General features: G+C 34.6%; 1 protein-coding gene across 1 annotated transcript in view; it reads right to left on the bottom strand.

Moving 5' to 3' along the window:
* The window catches only part of TBC1D19 (TBC1 domain family, member 19), a gene marked incomplete at its 3' end in the record, with an annotated part of 95,808 nt that overhangs the window by 52,152 nt on the left and 23,261 nt on the right, over positions 1-20,395 (bottom strand). Inside the window, exons 2-4 of the mRNA XM_008590073.1 lie at positions 14,561-14,633; positions 13,527-13,572; positions 6,529-6,604 (exon numbers count right to left, since the gene is read on the bottom strand). Coding sequence (XP_008588295.1) covers positions 6,529-6,604; positions 13,527-13,572; positions 14,561-14,633 — 195 coding nt within the window. The remainder of the gene's footprint in view (positions 1-6,528; positions 6,605-13,526; positions 13,573-14,560; positions 14,634-20,395) is intronic.

The raw sequence follows: 20,395 nt of genomic DNA, 5'->3' as shown, positions 1-20,395 counted from the left end.
TTTTTTTTATAGTGATTAAACTTTTATGTTCCATGTTCTAACAGACTCATTGAGCTGTAGTAATGCTGACTCTTCTTCATCAAAACGTCTTTGTTTCCACCATTGTCTCCAATTCTTTGATTTCTTCTGATTTTTTTTTTATTAATTAAAAGGGGGAAAATGTAGAGGGTTAGAAATCTTGATTCCTATTTGATTATTAGATAGGGTTTTTAGGTAATGCATGCATGAGACAAAAGTCTTCAGATAAGAGGCAAGAGCCTACAGTTAGGGGGGCAAGAGCACACCAAATTAATTCTAATCACTATTTAGGTTAGGAGTTATATACACTGATTGTTAATATAATGGGTTCATTGAAAGATTTTGTGAAAAGGAAACTCACACAGGTTTAAAGCCTTTAATGTGAACAAGAGAACTGAAACAAGACAAGGATTGTTCTGAGGGCAATAACCTTTAATACAACAAAGCTTAAATGATGGGAAAACATGTGAGTTAAGATTTCCAAGGACATTTTGCTAGATTAATTAGTACGTGGGGGTTGTTCCATATTTTGCTTTAAGCTGTTTCTGTGAGTTTCTCAAGAAGGGATGGGAAAACATGTGAGTTAAGATTTCCAAGGACATTTTGCTAGATTAATTAGTACGTGGGAGTTGTTCCATATTTTGCTTTAAGCTGTTTCTGTGAGTTTCTCAAGAAGTCAGGCACTTTCATGATTGTCTTATTGTTTCTTTTGCATGTCACCTAGCTTAAATTTATGACTCTTTTGATGGTATATTGTTTAAACTATTTTGAATCATGCATGCTTGGATGAAGATTGTTACATAGCCAATTTCTGTATGTTCTTCCTATGACTGATTAGCCATCTGTTCTTTTCCTGTAATTTCCTTGTTTTCTCAATAAAAACTGAAGCAAAAACTGACTCGGGGCTGCTACCGAGTTTCTCCTTCTAACAGAGCAGTTGCTGAGGTGCAGTCCCTTTGGGCTCACATCACATTCATGTTGCTTTGAGTAATCCTTTTTCATCTCTGTTACACAACAAGAGGTGTAACAGTAAGCCATAGTAAGGAATTTCAGCTCTATCCTGTAAGTCCTGGAAGTTTTAAGAAATAGAGTGACAACACAGAAGGCAGAAAGAATAATTAGGGAAGGGGTGAGAACTGAAATAATGTAAAAATTAACAAAATTCTCCTTTTTGCAAAGGTTACAGGATTGATAGAGAACAGAGTAAATTCAATCTTGAGTTTGAGCATTTCTGGGCTAGAGAAACAGACTGATTATCATCAGGTAGTACAGATTCTGGAGCCAGACTGTCCAAGTTCAAATCCCAGCTCTACCACCTATTAGTTTACAAAGGTAGACATGTCTAAGACCATAAGAGTAACTCAGCCCATAAGGTTGTCATGAATATTAAATTACATAATTACAGTTCCGTGTGCTTACTAGTATTATTTCACAATATTTATTACCATATTTATTGTACTTATATAATATTTATTATTGCACTTACATTTATTACACTGGTATCAGTTTTTTCAAATATTGCTTTCTCTGTAAGCTATAGCAAAGTAATTCTCAAACTACTTTACATGAAAATAGCATTTCATGATTATGTAAGTTTGAATAACACTGGACTAAATAAAATTAAACCACATTTCTTTACTGCAGAACTTCTCTGAGCCTTTAACATGCCAAAATAAATTGTGATCAACAAAATAAAGGTGTATTGGATTAAAACACAAAGTATAAAACAAATATCCATGAGTCTATACTCATATAAATAAATGATTGAATAAATAATTAAGTAGGGAAGAAAAGACAACTCTTCCACGCAGAAGAATTCCAAATAATTTATATAGATATTCCTCCCTTAAGGACATATTTAAGGAGGAGGAACATAATTCCCCACTCCTTAAGTGTGGTCTAAACACAGTGACTTCTTTCCAAAGTGTGCAGTATGGAAAGATGGAAAAAAAGAGTAACATTACAGTGGAGAGACCTCACAAATATTACCTCAGCCAGGCGCTCAAGGTCAACATCAACAGTGAGAAATCATGTTGACAGCATGTATCATGATATGGTGTGATGAATGTAAGTGGAACTTTACATCTGTGATCTGCCTCAAAAATAAACCCATAATCCCAGTCTATTAATGAGAAAAACATCATAAATTCCAACAGAAGGATCTTCTACAATATACCTGAACTTGACAGGTCATCAAAAACAAGAAAAGTCTGAGAAACTGTCATGGCCAAAAGGAGCAAAAGGAGACATGACAACCAAATGTAATGTGGTATCCTAGGTGGGATCCTGGAACAGAAAAAGGACATCAGGTTAAAACTAAACAAATGTGAATAAAGAATGGACTTTAACTAATAATGATGTATCAATCAATATTCATCAATTGTAACAAATGTGCCATACCAATGTAAAATGTTAATAACAAGGGAAACTGGTATGGGATCTATGACAACTCTTTGTACTAGCTTCTCAAAACTCTTCTAAAAAAATCATCTATTAAAAATAATAAAATAAATTGTGATTTATCAAGAGAAAAGCAGTGTGCCTCAATTCCCAAACTTATCTGTCCATGGAACCCTTTTTGTGGTACATTTCTCAGGGTTAATATTCAGCAGAAAATACTCTGGAAAATGCTGATGCAGAATAAGAAGCCTTATAACCCCATCAGACCAGAAAACTAACTACCAATTTAGCTTGCCCCCAACTGCAGACAGCTGATTTACATCCCAACTCTGAAGACATAAGCAAGAGCTAAATGATGTTAAAATAACTCCAGAATAAGAAGCCTTATAACCCCATCAGACCAGAAAACTAACTACCAATTTAGCTTGCCCCAAACTGCAGACAGCTGATTTACATCCCAACTCTGAAGACATAAGCAAGAGCTAAATGATGTTAAAATAACTCATAAAACTTTCATAGAAAAAAAAGAAGTGGAATTTCTCCAGAATACAAATCAAAAATATTTTTTTAGCCCACATTTTACTGAATAAAAAGGAGGAAAAAACACTAACTGGATTTTTAAAAATTCTTTTTGATTGTAAAGAGCAAAGACTACCCTGATAAGAAACCACCTGTACACTGCTCCAAAACTTCCTAGCCACCTCCCTTATATGACAGAGCACTTTCTACCTCGTATTACAGAGACTTGCATCCAAATCTTATTTCAGTTACTAAGCCATGCAGTTACCTGAAGGCAGATCTGTATCTAATTTATTTCTGAATCTCCACAACATAGTGTCTTCTACTCAGGAAATTCAGTAAATATCATTTAAATCAACATTGTAATACTTGGTAGAAGAGACAGCAAACTCTTTTACTGTTAATCCAACATAAACTTACCAAGCTCCTGCTACATAAAGTTCAGTGAACTAGACACAACAGGTATGTAAAAATGTTTTTAAGCTGTTAATTCTTTCAGGAGGCATTTAACAAAAGTTAGAAATATATATATAGAAATTACTAAAATGGAATGCAATTCACGATAAGGGCCATAAAATGATAGAGAGCTATAAGAATTCAAGAGAGGAGACATCCTTTCAACAGGGCAACAATAACATCAAAGAAGAGATGCCATCTAAACTAACCCTCACAAAACAGATGGGATTTCCATAATGCAAAGCAGGTAGAAAGGGCTTCCCAGGTTAGAAAAACAAAATATAAAAAGTGTTAATGATGCAAAAGGAAAAGGCAAAATGATTCACTTGGACAGGCACATAGGACAGTTATAAGACAGAAGAGATTGACAATGTGGAAAGGGAAGCTGGGGACAGATAGTAAAAATTTTTAAATGCTGGGCTTTGAAGTAGGAACTTCATTTGGTAGCCAGTTGGGAGTCACTGAAGGTTTGTTAAAAGGCAGTGAGATACATTATAAGAGTTCATCTGCTTGTAATTAAAGTGAATAGTATTGAGACTACATAAGGAGATGGAGAAAGGGAGACTGAAAGTTGGGAGGTGTAAGACTAAAACAAGGATGTGAATTAAAGCACAATGTCTGAAACAAAGTAAACACTCAATAAAGGATAGTCATCATTATCAGCATTGTCATCATCATTGTTGTGATCACTATGGTTACAGCTTTGGTAATGAAAAGAAAGACTATAAGACTATAAAAGAAATAACTGATATAACTTAGTGACTATCTGGATATGGAAAACTGAGGCCAAAGATATTTCAAGTCTAAATTACTATAATAATCATGCATACCCATTAACAGAAATAATATCAGGAAGAGATGCTCATTTTAGGAAGAACACAGTAAACTCACAGTTTGATCTCACAGAAGAAATGTACATCAGACAGTTGATCATGGAGGACTGGAACAAAAAGAGATGTAGCAGCAAAGAAGAGGGAAGCTGTGGAAGCTTGAATGAGATAATTTGAATATTCTTAATAAATAAGCTAAGGACTAGAATGGCAGATAAAATGGAAGCCTGACGCCTAAAGGGGCAAGAGATTATGAAGTACAAGAGAGAACATAATGGAATGACAATCACGAGATCCAGACTAAGTATCTTTCCTGCAAAAAAAAAGAGAACTGCCCAAGAGAACAGAGAGCTGAAAAACTGTATGTCTCAAGGAGAACAAACATACGGAAATAGACATTTACTGGTAGAAGCAGTTATTAGTGTGACCGTGGTTAAAGGATCAATTAGTTCAACAATCATTCACTGAGAGTGTTCTCTGGCTAGGCATTATGATAGATGCTGAGGATAAAAAGCACAGTCCACTCTCAAAAAACGAATAATTTAGTGCAGGGTTGGCAAACCTTCTTTAAAAGGGCAGAGAGTAAATATTTTAAACTTTGCAGGCCATAAGGTCACTTTTGTAACTACGTAATTCTGTTATTGTATTGCAAAAGCAACCATAGACAATATATAAATGAATGAGCAATACTATTTTCCAACAAAACATATTTTATTAATTTCTATAATTTTCAGGTGTCACAGATATTATTATTTTGATTTTTTCATCCAGTTAAAAATGTGCAGAAAAATTCCTAACTTGCCAACCCTTTTAAAACAGGTAGCAGGCCAGACTTGACCCATGGGCCGTAGTTTGCCAATTCCTAATGTAGGGGGTAAGTCCAGAAAGGAAAGAGAGGAGTACCATACATTTATACATACACTTACCCTTCACATATATTCTCAAACACTAGCAATAGGCTTTAAATTCTTAAATTATTATTTCTTCTCTGTCTCTTCTCTGCAGTCATGATAGAAAACCAACCATTATGTTTTCTTTCTTATACCTAATATGCTAAAACTAATACTTTCTCTATATCTTTTAGAAATTTTCAAATTTTACCAAAAAATTTAGACCCGAAACCTTCTTAGTTTTATTTTCTTGAGTTTAAATCTTTACAACAAAAGACCACACAATTCTTTCACCCTGTATCATTTAACTATTATACTTAATGACAAATCAATAAATAAATATTATGATACTTAGCCCTAAAAAATACCACCTAAAGACAGAAATATATTACACATTTCCTCAAATATCTCCATGTTTTTTGTTTATATTGCCTTCTTTCACCATCTAATATTGAGGATTTTTAAATAAAAATAAAAGTTGAAAAACAAAAATTTGCTTAACATCCACTGCTGTGGAAAAAGGTAACTCAAAGCAGCAGAAAAATTTCAAGAGCAGCAGAACCATGATGTTAATCGTTGAAGTTGAGTGATGAGTTCATGGGAACTCTTTAGGATGTATGTGAAACTTTTCATTATAAAAAGGATTTAAAAATCTATTTCTGAGGCTACGGTGAAGAAGGAAGGTAGACTCTCACTGTGATATTAATTAAATGCCTCAGCAGCGACAGTCACAGAGTCCTACCAACATCGTGGGGAAGTCTTACAAACAAGACTGAGCCAAAGGGAGGTGATCGAGGCTGTGCTGAGGTGAAGGACAGTTGAAAGAGTTAGGGGAATGTGATAGAATGCATTGAGTTTCTATTTTAAAAGCTTTTTATAGTTTTTCTCCTTAAATTATTTTATTTTATCCTTTTAAAATGATTCTTAGTGGTTGCCAGCCCATTTTGATAGCAGATTCATTTGAGTTCTGTAACAATAGAATTAGCATGTGACAACCTGCTGTGAGAACAAATATATTTCATATACAGTACAAAAACAATGGCTTCAAAAGTCAAAACTTTTAGGGAAGAGGGTGTCAGTTCATTCATATTTCATTCCTTTAATATCACAGGGCTGAGGAATAGATTATCACATAATACTTAAAGCACATTTTAAATTTCAGGCTAGGATGGTATGTGATTTTTTTTCTTCTTCTACTCAATTTTTTCCATGATTACTATAGTTAAATAGGTATAATCCTTTGTTACTGAAAATAAAAAGGAACAGTATGCAAATACTGTTAACATCACATTAGTGGTTCTTATCCAGTCTTTTATATAATGAATAATATATATTTCTGACATTAATAAGGATCTTCTACTCTGTAATATATAACTCAGCATGAAAAAATAAAATGAAAATGAACAATAGCCAACCTGTGCTTTCCTCATGTATACCAAAGGTTCTTTAAGATGTTCAGGAGGTGCAGCAGGATGACTAGGTAAAGGAAACCTAGGAGCAAAAAGAGGCAGCTAAATATTATACATTACTCTTGATAATTAATTCTCCTGGTTAGAAATTACTTACCTCTATAATCCATGTCATAAATAAAATAGAATGTTTGTTAGTAGTTCTATATGTTTATACAAGGTGCAATAAAACTTTAATTTTTATCCTACTAGTATTGAAGTTCTATATTAAAATTTTAACTACATGTTAAAAGTCAGATTGCATGATAACCTGTATTCACAAACTGAGGTAATTCTAAAATTACCTATCTCTGTAAATGCTCACATGAAAATTGTCATAACCATTAACTTTGGCATACAATATTTTAACATTAACAGGAATTTTTTAAAGGTAAAAAAAAAAAATCCATTAACTTACCAATATGTCAACTCATTTCATTTCTCCCAACTTCCCTGTTCACGTGATTATATATATTTTTATAAAATCGAAATGATAATATAAATACTATTTTTGGTAACAGCCATGTTTTAATACATAATACACAAACTCACAAATTTAGCAAAATTTAAAATTTTTAATATATTATAAATTACTTCTGTTTTCCAAGTAACACTACACTTTATATCAGAATGTATTGTTTTTATAAAGAATATAGATTCAGTTAGTCAATAAATATTGGAGCAATTCTAGGTACCAAAAATATGGTAGACAATATCCCGTTTTCTAGTAAAGAAAGGCAGTCAATAATTATGAAAAGAAATAATAAGTAGAATAATATCAGATAGTAATACGTGTCATGAGAAAATGAAAACAGGGTAATGAGATGGAAGTACAGTAATTTGTATGGCAATGAAGGCCTCTAGGGAATCTGATATTTGAACTAAGACCTGAGTGAGAAGGATATACCATGCAAAGATCTGGGTGAAGAATATTCCAGGTAGAGAGACAGCAAGCACAAAACTTTGACGTGAGAATGTTTGGAATGTTAAAGGATCAGAAAAAGCCAGAATAGTTGGAACATAATGATTGAAGCACAGAGTGGTAGGAAGTTACAGATAGAAAAGGCAATAGGAAAACATGATGGTTCAGTATTTACTTAGAGATTCCAATCTCTTTCACAACAATATATAACTCCTATTAAAATTAGTCATAGGACCTATACCTACAGCAAAGCAATCATTTTCCAATAATCAAGAACCATAGACTGAATCCTCAAGAAACTCCTGGTCTAAATGGGGACAATAGCATATAAAGGGCTAATAATACTCCAAACCACTTGCATCTCTCCTACAGTCTAAGTGTAAAAGGCTCAACTGACCATAAAAAAATGTCTGGAATAGAAAAAGGCAACCTACACCACCTAATCTATATGATAGTTCCATTAATTATTTCTGGCAAATTATTTTTTCCACAAAAATCTGCATTCCATGTACCTTCCCCATTCACAAATTTTTTAAAAAATTGTTAGTCTCTAGATACCTCAGCATTTCTTATACACAAGTTAATTTTAAAACTACTTATCTCACGTTGCTCAATATATCATTTGTAAAGGGATATATGGTTTATAACTAAATTCCATCCTAAAATTCTTCCATTTAATGGCAATTATGTATAGGCTTAATAAAACTTAGAAATTTAATGGGGCCGGCCTGTGGCTCACTCGGGAGAGTGCGGTGCTGATAACATCAAGGCCACGGGTTCGGATCCCATATAGGGATGGCTGGTTTGCTCACTGGGTGAGTGTGGTGCTGACAACACCAAGTCAAGGGTTAAGATCCCCTTACCAGTCATCTTTAAAAAAAAAAAAAAACTTAGAAATTTAAAATTGAAACTTGAGAGCATTTACTGATGATCTTAATAGTTATTTAGTGATCAAAGACCTTTATCCAAAAATGCAGGTAATAAGAAGCAAACTAATATGAAGTTATTCATATTAAGACCAAATTAGATATTCATTTATTTAGAAATATTTGATGAGAACCTATCTAGCAGGTTCCTAAGCAGTTTCCTGTGCTTCCAGACTATTTTCAACCTATTTGGCAACTTGCTTGGCTGTTAGCCAGGAATGATGTCTTCCTTATTCACCAGTGATTGTATTTCCAGTGTCTAGCATAATGCCTGGCACATACTAGATATGATGTTGACTGGATAAAATGCAAATGTGATCATGTCACTACTTTGCTCAAAATTAGAAAGTGACACCCAAATGCCTTTAGGATCCAGTCTACAAAGCCTTGAGTAAGATGCTTACTCCTGCCTACATATCTAACATCACCCTTTGCCATGCCCAGTGATATGGATTGTGTCCCCAAGTTTTATGTATTAGTATCTTGATCCCCAGTGTGACAGTTAAGAGGGTAGGAAATCCTACTATGGTAATTGCAAGTTGGGGCCTTGAAGAGGTAACTAGATTGTTGGACCATGCCTAACGAATGGATTAAATGTTGGTCACGGGTGTGGTTCTGAGGGCTTTTAAAGGAGAGTGCATGAGGAACTCTCTCTCTCTCTGCTCCACCATTTCTGCCATGTGAGACCCCTGGGTCAGGGTTGCCACCATCAAGACCCTCACCAGATGTGTTCCCTGGACTTTGGACTTCACAGCCTCCAAAACTGTAAGCAATAAATTTTGTATTCTTTATAAATCATCCAGTTCCAAATATTTTGTTATAAGCAACAGAAATGGACCAATACACCCCCTTCGCCCTCTACCATCCAGCCATATGAACTTTTATTCCTCCATTGCGCCACATTCCTTTCCACCTCTAAACCTCTGAGCCCATTCCTTTCTGCCTAAAGTGCTTTTCTTCTCTACTCCTCCCCCTAACTCTAGCTCAGCTTTCCTATCTCAGCCTGAATATTGTTTCCTTTGTTAAGTCACCACAGAATCCCCAAATCTGAGTTAAATGCCTGCTCTATGTGCTTCTTGTACTTCCCCTACCATAGCACTTATTATACTGTACTGTAATTGCCTCTTTAAAGTCTGTGTGTGCCCCACTGGGATGTAAGCTCCATGAAAGCAACAACTGTCTAGCTTGCTCATTACCCTCAGCACCTGGCTCAGTGCCTAAAACATAGCAAATGTACAGTAGCACTTAAAACTAAGAGGGCAAAGGACTGTATGATTAGGACATTTTGAAAGTACCTAGGACTACTATCTGAGCACTCTTCCAGTGAAAGCCATGAATGTCTATGAAGACCTACCTGAATTTGTGTTCTAGTGTAAGGTACCCATTGTCTAAAATCCTTCCACCTTAGGCCCACTTACTGTTCAACACTCATACCTCTCTGTGGTATGGTAGACATTTGCATATACCTTCTATAACAGTAGACTATGGTATATGTTTTTATAACATGGATATATATAGTAAGGTTTTTTTAAAGGTTTATTTACTTCTATAATTTATGTTCCTTAGAGAAAGAGATAGGTCATTTGAGTCTTCATAAACTGCTCTGTACAAAGTACAATGAATACTAAGACACAGAAAGAAATCAGTGCATTTTCATTTTGTATGTAGAGATTGTCTTAGTTAAATCTTTATAGTAAGGTTAAGATTAATAATTACACTGAGTTTCCTTAATTCAACAAATATTTAACATATATTAGCACTGGTAGGTGGCTCAATAACTGTTGACTCAATATCATTTATTTGATGCTATGAGATATTAAAAGAAACATAAGACACAATTCTTATTCCAGAACAGTTTTAATCTAGTCCAGTGATAAGATATAGACATATGTGAGATGTAGCAAACGCACAGGCTTTGAAATCGGACAGCTAGAGGTCAAGCCCTAGCACCACCGTTTACTAGCTACATGATCTTCAGCAAATGACTTAAGTGGTCTGCTATGATTTGAATGTTTGTCCTCTTCAAAACTCATGTTGAAATTTAATTGCCTTGTAACTGTATTAAGATGTGGGGCCCTTGCGAGGTGATTAGGCCATGAGGGCTTCACCCTCATTGGTGAGATTGGTGCCTTTATAAAATGATGAGTTTGGCCCCTTCTTGCCCTCTTTTGCCTTCTCACTTTCTGCCATGTGATGATGCAGCAAGAAGGCTCTCATCAAATGTCAGCACCTGGACCTTGGACTTCCCAGCTTCCAGGCAATAAATTTCTATCAATTATAAATTACCCAGTTTCAAGTATTCTGTTATAGCAGCACAAAACAGATGAAGACAGTGGTCTAAGCCTCAATTTTCTCTTCTGTAAAATGGTGACAATAATAAATGCTACTTCATAGGGTTGTTATAAAGATTACATCAAATAGGCCAATGAATATAAAGTGCTAGCATGGTACCTGGCACAAAATAAGCATTCAATCAATGTAGATTATCATTTATATAATATTGGATAGTTATTCACACAATAATAAATATGTAACTGTTTAAAAGAATGGGAAAGATAATTTAAGTATGCAATCTAAAGTGGGAAGAGCTAGTCACAAATTTCATATAAATAACAGGATACAGAAATTTTTCTGTTATATTTTTAAAATAAGAATCTGATAAAATTTTTGGAATGCTTATTAAAATAAGTAAAATTTAGTGAGCTATTTTCAAGTATGATTTGTATAGCTCATGTGTTCCACACCTCTATTAGGCATAAGAGAGAGTGTGTGTGTATTTTTTAGCTCCAATTATTTAATATTACCTAATGAATATTCTTTCTTTACTTTTTGCTTTCCTTACTTATCCATCTAATGGTTGCTGCCAATGAAAAATGCAACAGAATATGTTAAGTCCACTTTATTCTTTCAATTTATGTTAGAGGAAACACTTCTTCCCCACTCCCGATTTTCCCTTCCATGTGAAAGAGTTCCATTACTGTAACATTTTTGGTCTCTCTCCAGAGCTTTACTCACTACACCACAGAAGCGTTTTAATGCCTTACCCAACTTTTAAATTTGGGAAGATTAAACTGAACATGCTCACCTTGATCCAACACTATTCGATTGGCAGGTTAAGACTACTTAATTCTGGAGTTCAGTTAAGGGACTCATTTTGCTCTCCTACTAAGCTATATCCTCCTATCTGGTCGTTATCAGTAAAAAATATAAGTTTGAGCTCCCATCTGCCTTTCTGTTTTATTTCTCAACTTGTTCAGATTCCAAGTGAGGAAGAAAGGTAGTATTACTGGACTCCTTAAAATATTCCAACAAGTTATTCACCTATCTGGTCGTTATCAGTAAAAAATATAAGTTTGAGCTCCCATCTGCCTTTCTGTTTTATCTTATTTCTCAACTTGTTCAGATTCCAAGTGAGGAAGAAAGGTAGTATTACTGGACTCCTTAAAATATTCCAACAAGTTATTCAAAAAAATATTTATTTAAAGTTCTATTGTGTAGGACAATGATATGATCATGAACAAAACATAGTTTCTGCCATCACATAAGAAGGCAGTCTGTCACACAGAACAATTTTCAGGAATGCATTAGATCACAAAAATAACAATCATTGGTAACATCTCCTTGTATTGAGAATTCAATGTTTTGAATTACAGACAATAGGCATATCTACTACACATTGTGAATTTAAAACCTTGTTATGATAAACGTCTATTCCTTTGGTGATTAGTACTGAAGGTACGGTCACAGTTGTAAATGTAGAACCCCCTGCTTCCAACTCGTGTATACACTATAGAACTTTGTTTTCCCTCTATAGCTAGCCCTTAATGATTAACTAAGATTGTTTCGAAAGCAGACATCGTGTCTCGCCTGATACATTTACCTACATAAACTCCAGCCCTCAGTCGATCTGGGAGGCAGTCGGGACTTTACCCTCTGGCTCTTGGTTGATGTCTTCTGAAGTAAAAAGCCTTTCCTTGAAGTTGTGTCTGGCAGGTATTACTGGTGATCGTATAGCAGCAAGCACTCAGACCCACACAGGTCAGGAATTCCTCCAGAAGGGGAATCCCATGGAATTCATTCATTACTACAATCAACTTCAATTAATAGAGAGGACTTACATCTGATGTTATTTAAGAATTCAAAAGCCATCTGGGAGGATAGTGATAAGCAAAGAAGTAAATACTAATTTTTTAAAAAGTGTATCTAAAGCATATATCCATAGACCTTCATCTGAGTCTCCTTATTTTAGAAACAGTTCTGGTAAACTGGGTTACCTCATTTCCCAGTTAACTGCAGATTAGAAGCAGCAAGTTGGAAATAGGAGTGTTAGAAACTAGAGAGTGCTAGAGACCTAGATACAGTTATAGAAGTAAAAACAAAAATAGCAGACATAAGAACTCTCTTTGACTATGAACTCCATGAGGGCAGAAATTGTCTTTATCATTCTATACTACATCCCCAGTGCCTAGCATAGTACCGGCGCATGGTAGGTACTCAATAAATAATTGATGAACAACAGAATGTTTGACAAACTGCAAAAGCTAACATTCTGGATCTATATTTTTTATATAGCAAATAGCTCTATACACCTTAACAGACCCTGATAGTAAATCTAGATAAACAACATTGATATTCTTATAACGACACCAATTTTGCAAAAACAAGTAATTATGTCTAGATTGGTCAGTCTATTAAGACAGAAAAAAGTGTAATATCCAAGATGGTAACAATAAAAAAGTTAGTAAGCTTCAATTATCTAAAATATTAATTTAAGACAAATATCTTAATCCCCAATTACACTGGATGAATGGATTGTTAATACAAAATCTTTGGCAGTAAAAAACCCACCTATTCATTATTAATTCTCAGGCAACACTGTAGTAATTTTTAATTTGATTAACTTACTTGAAATGCTATATAAATACTACTGAGAAATAATAATACAGTAAATCTATGAGGGGTCTTCAAAAAGCTCATGGAAGATTCATATTATCTTTCAATTCTATTTTTCCACAAACTTTTTGAAGTACACTCATACATAACAATACTGATTTTATTATTGCAAAGTAAATATAGCTAAACAAAACAGTATCTCAAAATAGGTGGGAAAAACTCACACACTCAGTTCACTATAAACAGCATTTTGAAGTTTCTTTTCCCAACCTGTTAAAAAAAGAATAAAATATATGAACATATTAGTTTTTTTAAATAAACATATATCATAATTAAATTCATCTCACCCAAACTTTGGCATCATATTCATTTGTGAAAGAACTTTGTCAACTGCCAATCGCTGTGTGAGTTTTATTAAGGAATTATTTCCTATTTACCACATCCCCTGGCTAACACTGAGTGGCAAAGTCATCAACATGATATTATTTTTTAAGTAAAACCATTACACCATTTTCTCAAGATGGGAGAAACTTTTCTTCTTCACTATCAAGGTGCTCAGTGAATTCCAAAATCTTTGGATGTTGTACTACTAATGCTATGAGGAATGTGCCAAGAGAAGGGCAAGAAACAGCCAGGGACCTGACAAAGATAGATCACAAATAATTAGTTACAATTAACTAGTCAGTAAACTCCTGGACACCAGAAGCAGATTATTGTGAATTACCACCACTCAGACCAATTAGCTCAGCTGCTTACTAACTACTTAAGCTTATCTGGGTAAACCACCTAACATCTCACTTCCCATGTGCAGAGGTTAGGATAGGGAACCTCTCTTCCTGCTACATAAAAAATCAAGATTTTGTTTTTGTTTTCTTTGAAAGCATAGAAAAGAGGTGAAAAAATTGTAGAAGGAAAAAAGCTACAACTGCAAAGTAAAAAGACAAGTTACTTAACTAAGGAACTGCTTAATATATTCAGGATGTATTTTGGCCATGAAGGCAAACAGTATTTAAAACTGATTAATGCAAAGCAGTCATTCCCACAATGTTCTTGAATTTTTGCACCACTGAAATGTCTAATAGTTATAATTCTTCCCAAAAAAGAAATCTAGTCAGCCACAGTTTTTCACAATTTTGAATGAGTAATTGGAAGGCAGTAATTGGAAGGGATAAAATATTACTTATTTTGCCTTAAAGAATTAGGAATAAATAAAGCATTTTATTTTGCCTTAAAGAATTAGGGGAAAAAAATTACAAACCTGATATTTTAAAGAATTCCTTAATATCTTCTTTTAATGATTCAAGTTTAATCTCAGGTCTCTGAAGACTGGCCTAATTTGTTTAAAAAGAAGAAAAATAAAAAGAAAGGAAAAGACAGAGGTCAAAAGTAAATCATTTGGGCTGATATTTAACACTAATAAAATTTTACAAAAGAAGTGTCCAAATGTGTATACTATTTAAAAAGTCCTCTTTGAGGATACAGCACCTTAGATTTATCTAGAATAGATCATAAGAAAGACTTCCTTTCTCACCTACCCTTAAACTAGAGGATCTGTTGTAATACACTGAAGTCTACTCAAAATATAAAAACTTGCAGCTTATGAATACTTAACTTGTTCATCTAGCGTCTCAAGGAGAAAAAAATACTAAGATTTTACAAATCTATTCCCTTAATACTATACCCAACATACGAGTATGTGGCACCTACAACTAATGACCAAAAAGCCAGTTACATACATGCAGATGATCTTTGTATAGTATTTTCCTCTTTGGATTGCTGCTCAATGTAAGCATGTATTTGTTGTGCATATTTATGGAAAATACATAAAACTACTAGTTCATAAATGCTTATTAGTGTCTCATCTTTAAGTGCATGCTTTCTATTCTACTGGTTTTCCACACTACAATTCTGACCAAAAATATTTTTTCCTGCTTGTAATGGCTTTGATTACTCTCAAAGTGCTGATGTTTCATCACCTAGCTCTTTTATCAAATTCTAGAAGTGTAATTCTTGAGAAGGCACTTCTATTAGGGCACCTCATAAGCATTTCAAGCCTAAGAAATCAAAAATTGGTCTTATCTTCCACTCACTACCTTGTTCTTTTTGTTCTATTTCTAAATCTTCATCAATGAAATTAGCATCCACCAGAACTTCCAAGTCAGAAACTTCAAAGTTATTCTCCTTTTTGTTTGTTTGTTGGGTTTCTTTAAAAAAAAAAAAATTTAGACATTTACTTGTACACCTTTTGTGGTACAATGTATTGTTTCAATACGTGCACATACTGCACAATGATTTACTTAGGGTAGATAGCACAGTTTGTACCTGTTAGTCCACCACTTCTCCTCCCTCCGACCCCCCCATCCCCCTTTCCTGGCCTCTGGTAACCATTATTCTACTCTCTACTTCTATGAGAACCACTTTTTTTTTTTTTTTAGATTCCACATATGAGTGAGATTATGCAATATTTGTCTTTCTGTGCCTGACTTGCTTGACTTAACATGATGGCTTCCAGTTCCATCCATGTTGCTGCAAATGACAGGATATCATTCTTTTCTATTGTGTATATATACCACAGTTGTTTTATCTATTCATCCATTGATGGGCATTTAGGTTGATTCCATCTCTCAGCTATTGTGAATAGTGTTGCAGTGAACATGGGAGTGTGACTGTCTTTTTGATATACTGTTTTCATTTCCTTTGGGTATAGACCCAGTAGTGGATAGCTGGGTCATAAGGCAGATCTATTTTTAATTCTCTGAGGAACTTCTTTTCCACAGTGGCTATACCAAACTTATTCTCAATTCCACCCTAACTTTTCATGATTCAACCCTTTTCTGAGAAGATGGCACCAGTGACAGTAAGATTTTTTTTTATCTCCCCGATTTACACATTAAAAACTGACCAAACAACTAGATAGCAAAACCAAAATCCCATGGAAAATACTTACAACAAAACTGGGTGACAAGACATCCCCCACAAACCCAAAATACAAGGGTACTTCAAAAAGTTCATGGAAAGATTCGTATTGTCTTTCAATTCTATTTTTCATTGACCTTTTTGAAGTACCCTCATACAAGCAGTTGAAGACAAACCAACATCCACAAGACCTACATGGTATTAGCATCTTTACAGGAAGCAGAGGAAAGCAGTGAGGTATCTGATGTATGTGAAAACAAGAGAACTCTAAAATAGCCAACAAATGTACACTCGAATACATGATGAGCCAATTTTAGAATAGGAGCTAAAACTGGAAAGGGTTTTGCCTAATCCAGTATAGCTGTTGAGGTCTGAAGAGACTGAAGCAGTTTAGCACCTATGAATTCTTGAAACTGACCAGTCAGGGCTCCCTTTCCAGACAAGGTCACACTGAGGAGAAAATGTTGATAGAGTAATCAAAATTGAGGATGACAGGGAACTAACTCAATTAGTTTAAAACTGGTAAATCTATAGGAACTGAACCCCTGGGTAACCAAGTAGTAAATGAGGGGAAATAATTCTTTATAAAAGTTATTCCAGCCAATAACTAAAATAGATATCATATAATTAGACTATCACAATTTTGCAACCCCCACTAAATTACTAACTCTAGGCATTGATCAGGAACGACTATTAACACAGCAAAAGAGACAAGCAGACATTATGTGCTTCTCAATGAAAGAACACTCTACTGTCTATTATCATGCCTCAGGGATGACACCTGAGTCTGATGAAGCCTCTGGGTCCAGCTGTCAACTTATAAGGCATGCAAATGACAAAAGAACATGCTGATCTGTACCATGAGTTTGCAATCAGAAAAATCCAAGCTGTGGAAAATTCTAATGTCAAATGGCCCAACTCTGCACCTGATAGATTGTAAAGATAAAGAAAGGAAGAGGAGAAAACCTGTAGATTAAAAAAGACATATCAAAAAAAATTTTAATTGTCAAGACTAGGCTATGATGTCTAGGGATATACAGTTGGTTAATAAAACTATCACAAAATGCAGGAAAATGATTATCATAAACATCCGGTTGTCAGGGAGGGAAAAGTTTGTGATTGGGATGGGGCAAATGAAGGGGTTTCTAAAAGGGTTTGTGGTATGGCTGGCAAAGTTTCACTTCTTTGTAGGGTGACTGTTATAAAATCGTTACCCTTATAATACATTATAGATTTGTTTTGTGTATTTTCTGTTTATATTTTATTTTACAATAAAAAGGTTCAAAAAAGAAAAAATATGTCTCCCAATCTAATCCTTCTCTCCATTTTAAAGTCCCTTATTTAGTCTAAGTCCTCATCATTTCTCATTTGTGTTACTCTAACACCTTCTGAACTGCACATCTTGCCACCTTACTTAAATTGCAACCACCCTCCACCTGGCATTCCCAAACCCCCTTACTCTATTTTTTCTTCTTTCTTAGCATTTATTACCTCCTAACATATTGTAAGATTAATTTATTCACTACGTTTATTGGCATAGTGTTTAACTCATTACACTAGAAGTGGTAAGCCTCACTAGGGCAGACATACTTGTCTTTTTTACTGTTGTATCCCAAGTGTTTAGAAAGTTACTTTCACATAGCAGGTGCTCAATAAATGTTTATTACATGAATGAATCAATTTCTCCCTTGTCTAGTCTATCCTGCAGCATTTTCTTCCTAAAACATAAGTCTCTCCTGGCTGTGCTCTCCACAGCATACACAAGAAGTTTAAATTTTTCAGCAGGGCATACTGGGCGCTTCATAATGTAGACCCAACTTATCTCTACAAATCCATCTCCTGCTTCTGCTCCACCAAGATAACAACATCCTTTCTTTTCTCACACCTCCTCTCCACACATACCCTACTCTCTAGTCATAATGAACTATATTCACTGATCTCCCAGCTGTCAAGTCCTTTAAGGGCTCCAGGCTTTTATTCATGTTGTTTCCCCAGATGTTGTACTCCCTCACCAACTTGGCAAACACCTACTAGATTCCAAGACATCACCTCCTTTCCTAACTCCCCTCAGCAAAATAGAGCATTATATTTCTTGGCTATAGCACTTATAATTTTCAGTCCACCTATTTATTTTTTTGACTAGACTATAAATTGCATCCCAAGTATTACCCTGGCATTAATTGATGCTTGACAAAATTATAATGACCAAACCATGTTCTATCCTTTTTAATCAATTTTCTCCCCAAATAAATAAGATATAAATAAATAAAACTTGATGAAATTATTTTTATATTTTTATATATTATTTTTATATATTATATTTTTATATCCCCAGAGGTAAGTGTTTATAATTGTAATAGCCTTCCTGGCACTCTCAGCACACTACCAAATTAAACTGATACAGGAAATCAAAGAGAAGTGATTGAAATTTTTATTTTGAAGATAAATCCTAAAATTATTTATCACACATACAAAAATCAGACAAAGATCTTCTGATCTTATAACTGCTAAAACTATGCATAACATGGTCTTACTACCACGTGATGTGTTACTGGCTCACTCATTGTACATCTTAGCGGCATCCCATGACAGGGGCTTGCGTTGAGCAGATGCACTTATGCTTTGCTTGGCCAACACCAAGCACAGCATACCTTCTGCAGTAGCATCCTCACCTGTACAACATACCATGAGCAAACATGCACAAGCCCGAATATTTAAATATACCAGTGCAGAGGTGCATCCTTTCTCATCAATGACACATTCATAAGCTGTCCCAAACAAATGAAGAGAAATAAAAGAAGCAACTTTTTTTCTGGGATCTACCCAGAAACAAGTAAATTTGGAAGCACAATAGTGGACTATGCAAAAGTGTTGTTTCTTAATATAATTTTTAAATTAAATATTTTTAAATAAATAGAACTTTTCAGAATCCTTGGATGTGACAGAGCAGTTTAAAAACCACTTGGGACTAAATTAGAGTAGGAATTTGGCATCAAAAGATCTGGAATCTTCTCTCAGCCTTATTTACTAGCTTGGCCAAGTCATTTAACCTCCCTGCATCTCAGTTTTCTTTATGTAATAGATAATAAGTGAGAGCTAAAAAGAAACAATTACAATAACACATCATCAAAAGATCTGGAATCTTCTCTCAGCCTTATTTACTAGCTTGGCCAAGTCATTTAACCTCTCTGCATCTCAGTTTTCTTTATGTAATAGATAATAAGTGAGAGCTAAAAAGAAACAATTACAATAACACATTGAACTTTCAGATCAAAACAGAACTGTGGTTACTAGAGGTGGGAAAAGGAAAGAAGGTGGGGAGACAGCAAGAAATTGGTTAATGGACACAAAGATTGATTACATATTATAATGATGAATATGCTAATTATCTTGATTTAATCATCACATATTGTACACAAGTACTGATAGTCAACTATGTACTCCACAAATACGTATTATCAATTATGTTTCAAGAAATAATTAATTAAAAATTGCAAGACAAAAAATAAATAAATGAATAATACCTGAATTAAGTTGTGAGGCTAGAACAAAAAAAATTTTAAGTTATTTTTAAGGTGTGAAGTCCAATATAAAATGTGCAAATATGGCAATGCACTAAAATATTTGTAAACGATTAGCAGGAAAGGGGTGGGAGTGGGGGCTGGAGGTAAAGGTTTTTAAAATATCTACAAAAGTTAAGCCTTATCTTTTAAACAAAGTGCTTCTAGCTCACTATAAAAGCTGGTGAAGAATATGTTCACAAATATAATGTAGAGAGATGGTGTACGGTAGATTCATAGCTATGGTCCTGCATACATCCTGCGCCCATTTATTTATGTTGATTCTGAACATCCTCCACCCTTCTGTACTCTCGAAAACATATGGCCACCATCCAACCCCCAAACCCCCAAAACCCAGTTTCATTCTATTCCTACTAAAATAGTCTTAATCCAAAGCAATGGCCACTAGCAATCTTAAATTTCTAATCTTGATGAGTAAAGGAAACTGGAGAAGCAAAGAGGCTGAAGTAGCAGCTGAGTCAAAGAAGCTGAGAGATAAGCTGTACTCCGTCAAGTACAAACCAGGGCATAGAAAGGTCCACAAAGAAAGTTCCAACTTTAATTCCCTCTAAAGATGCCCCATCCTCTCCACTTCTCAACTGTGCCATCATGCTAAT

The sequence above is a fragment of the Galeopterus variegatus genome, unplaced genomic scaffold (genome assembly GCF_000696425.1).
Source record: "Galeopterus variegatus unplaced genomic scaffold, G_variegatus-3.0.2 Scaffold5836, whole genome shotgun sequence".
Classification (NCBI taxonomy): domain Eukaryota; kingdom Metazoa; phylum Chordata; class Mammalia; order Dermoptera; family Cynocephalidae; genus Galeopterus; species Galeopterus variegatus.
This window is presented reverse-complemented; position numbering and strand designations above follow the sequence as displayed.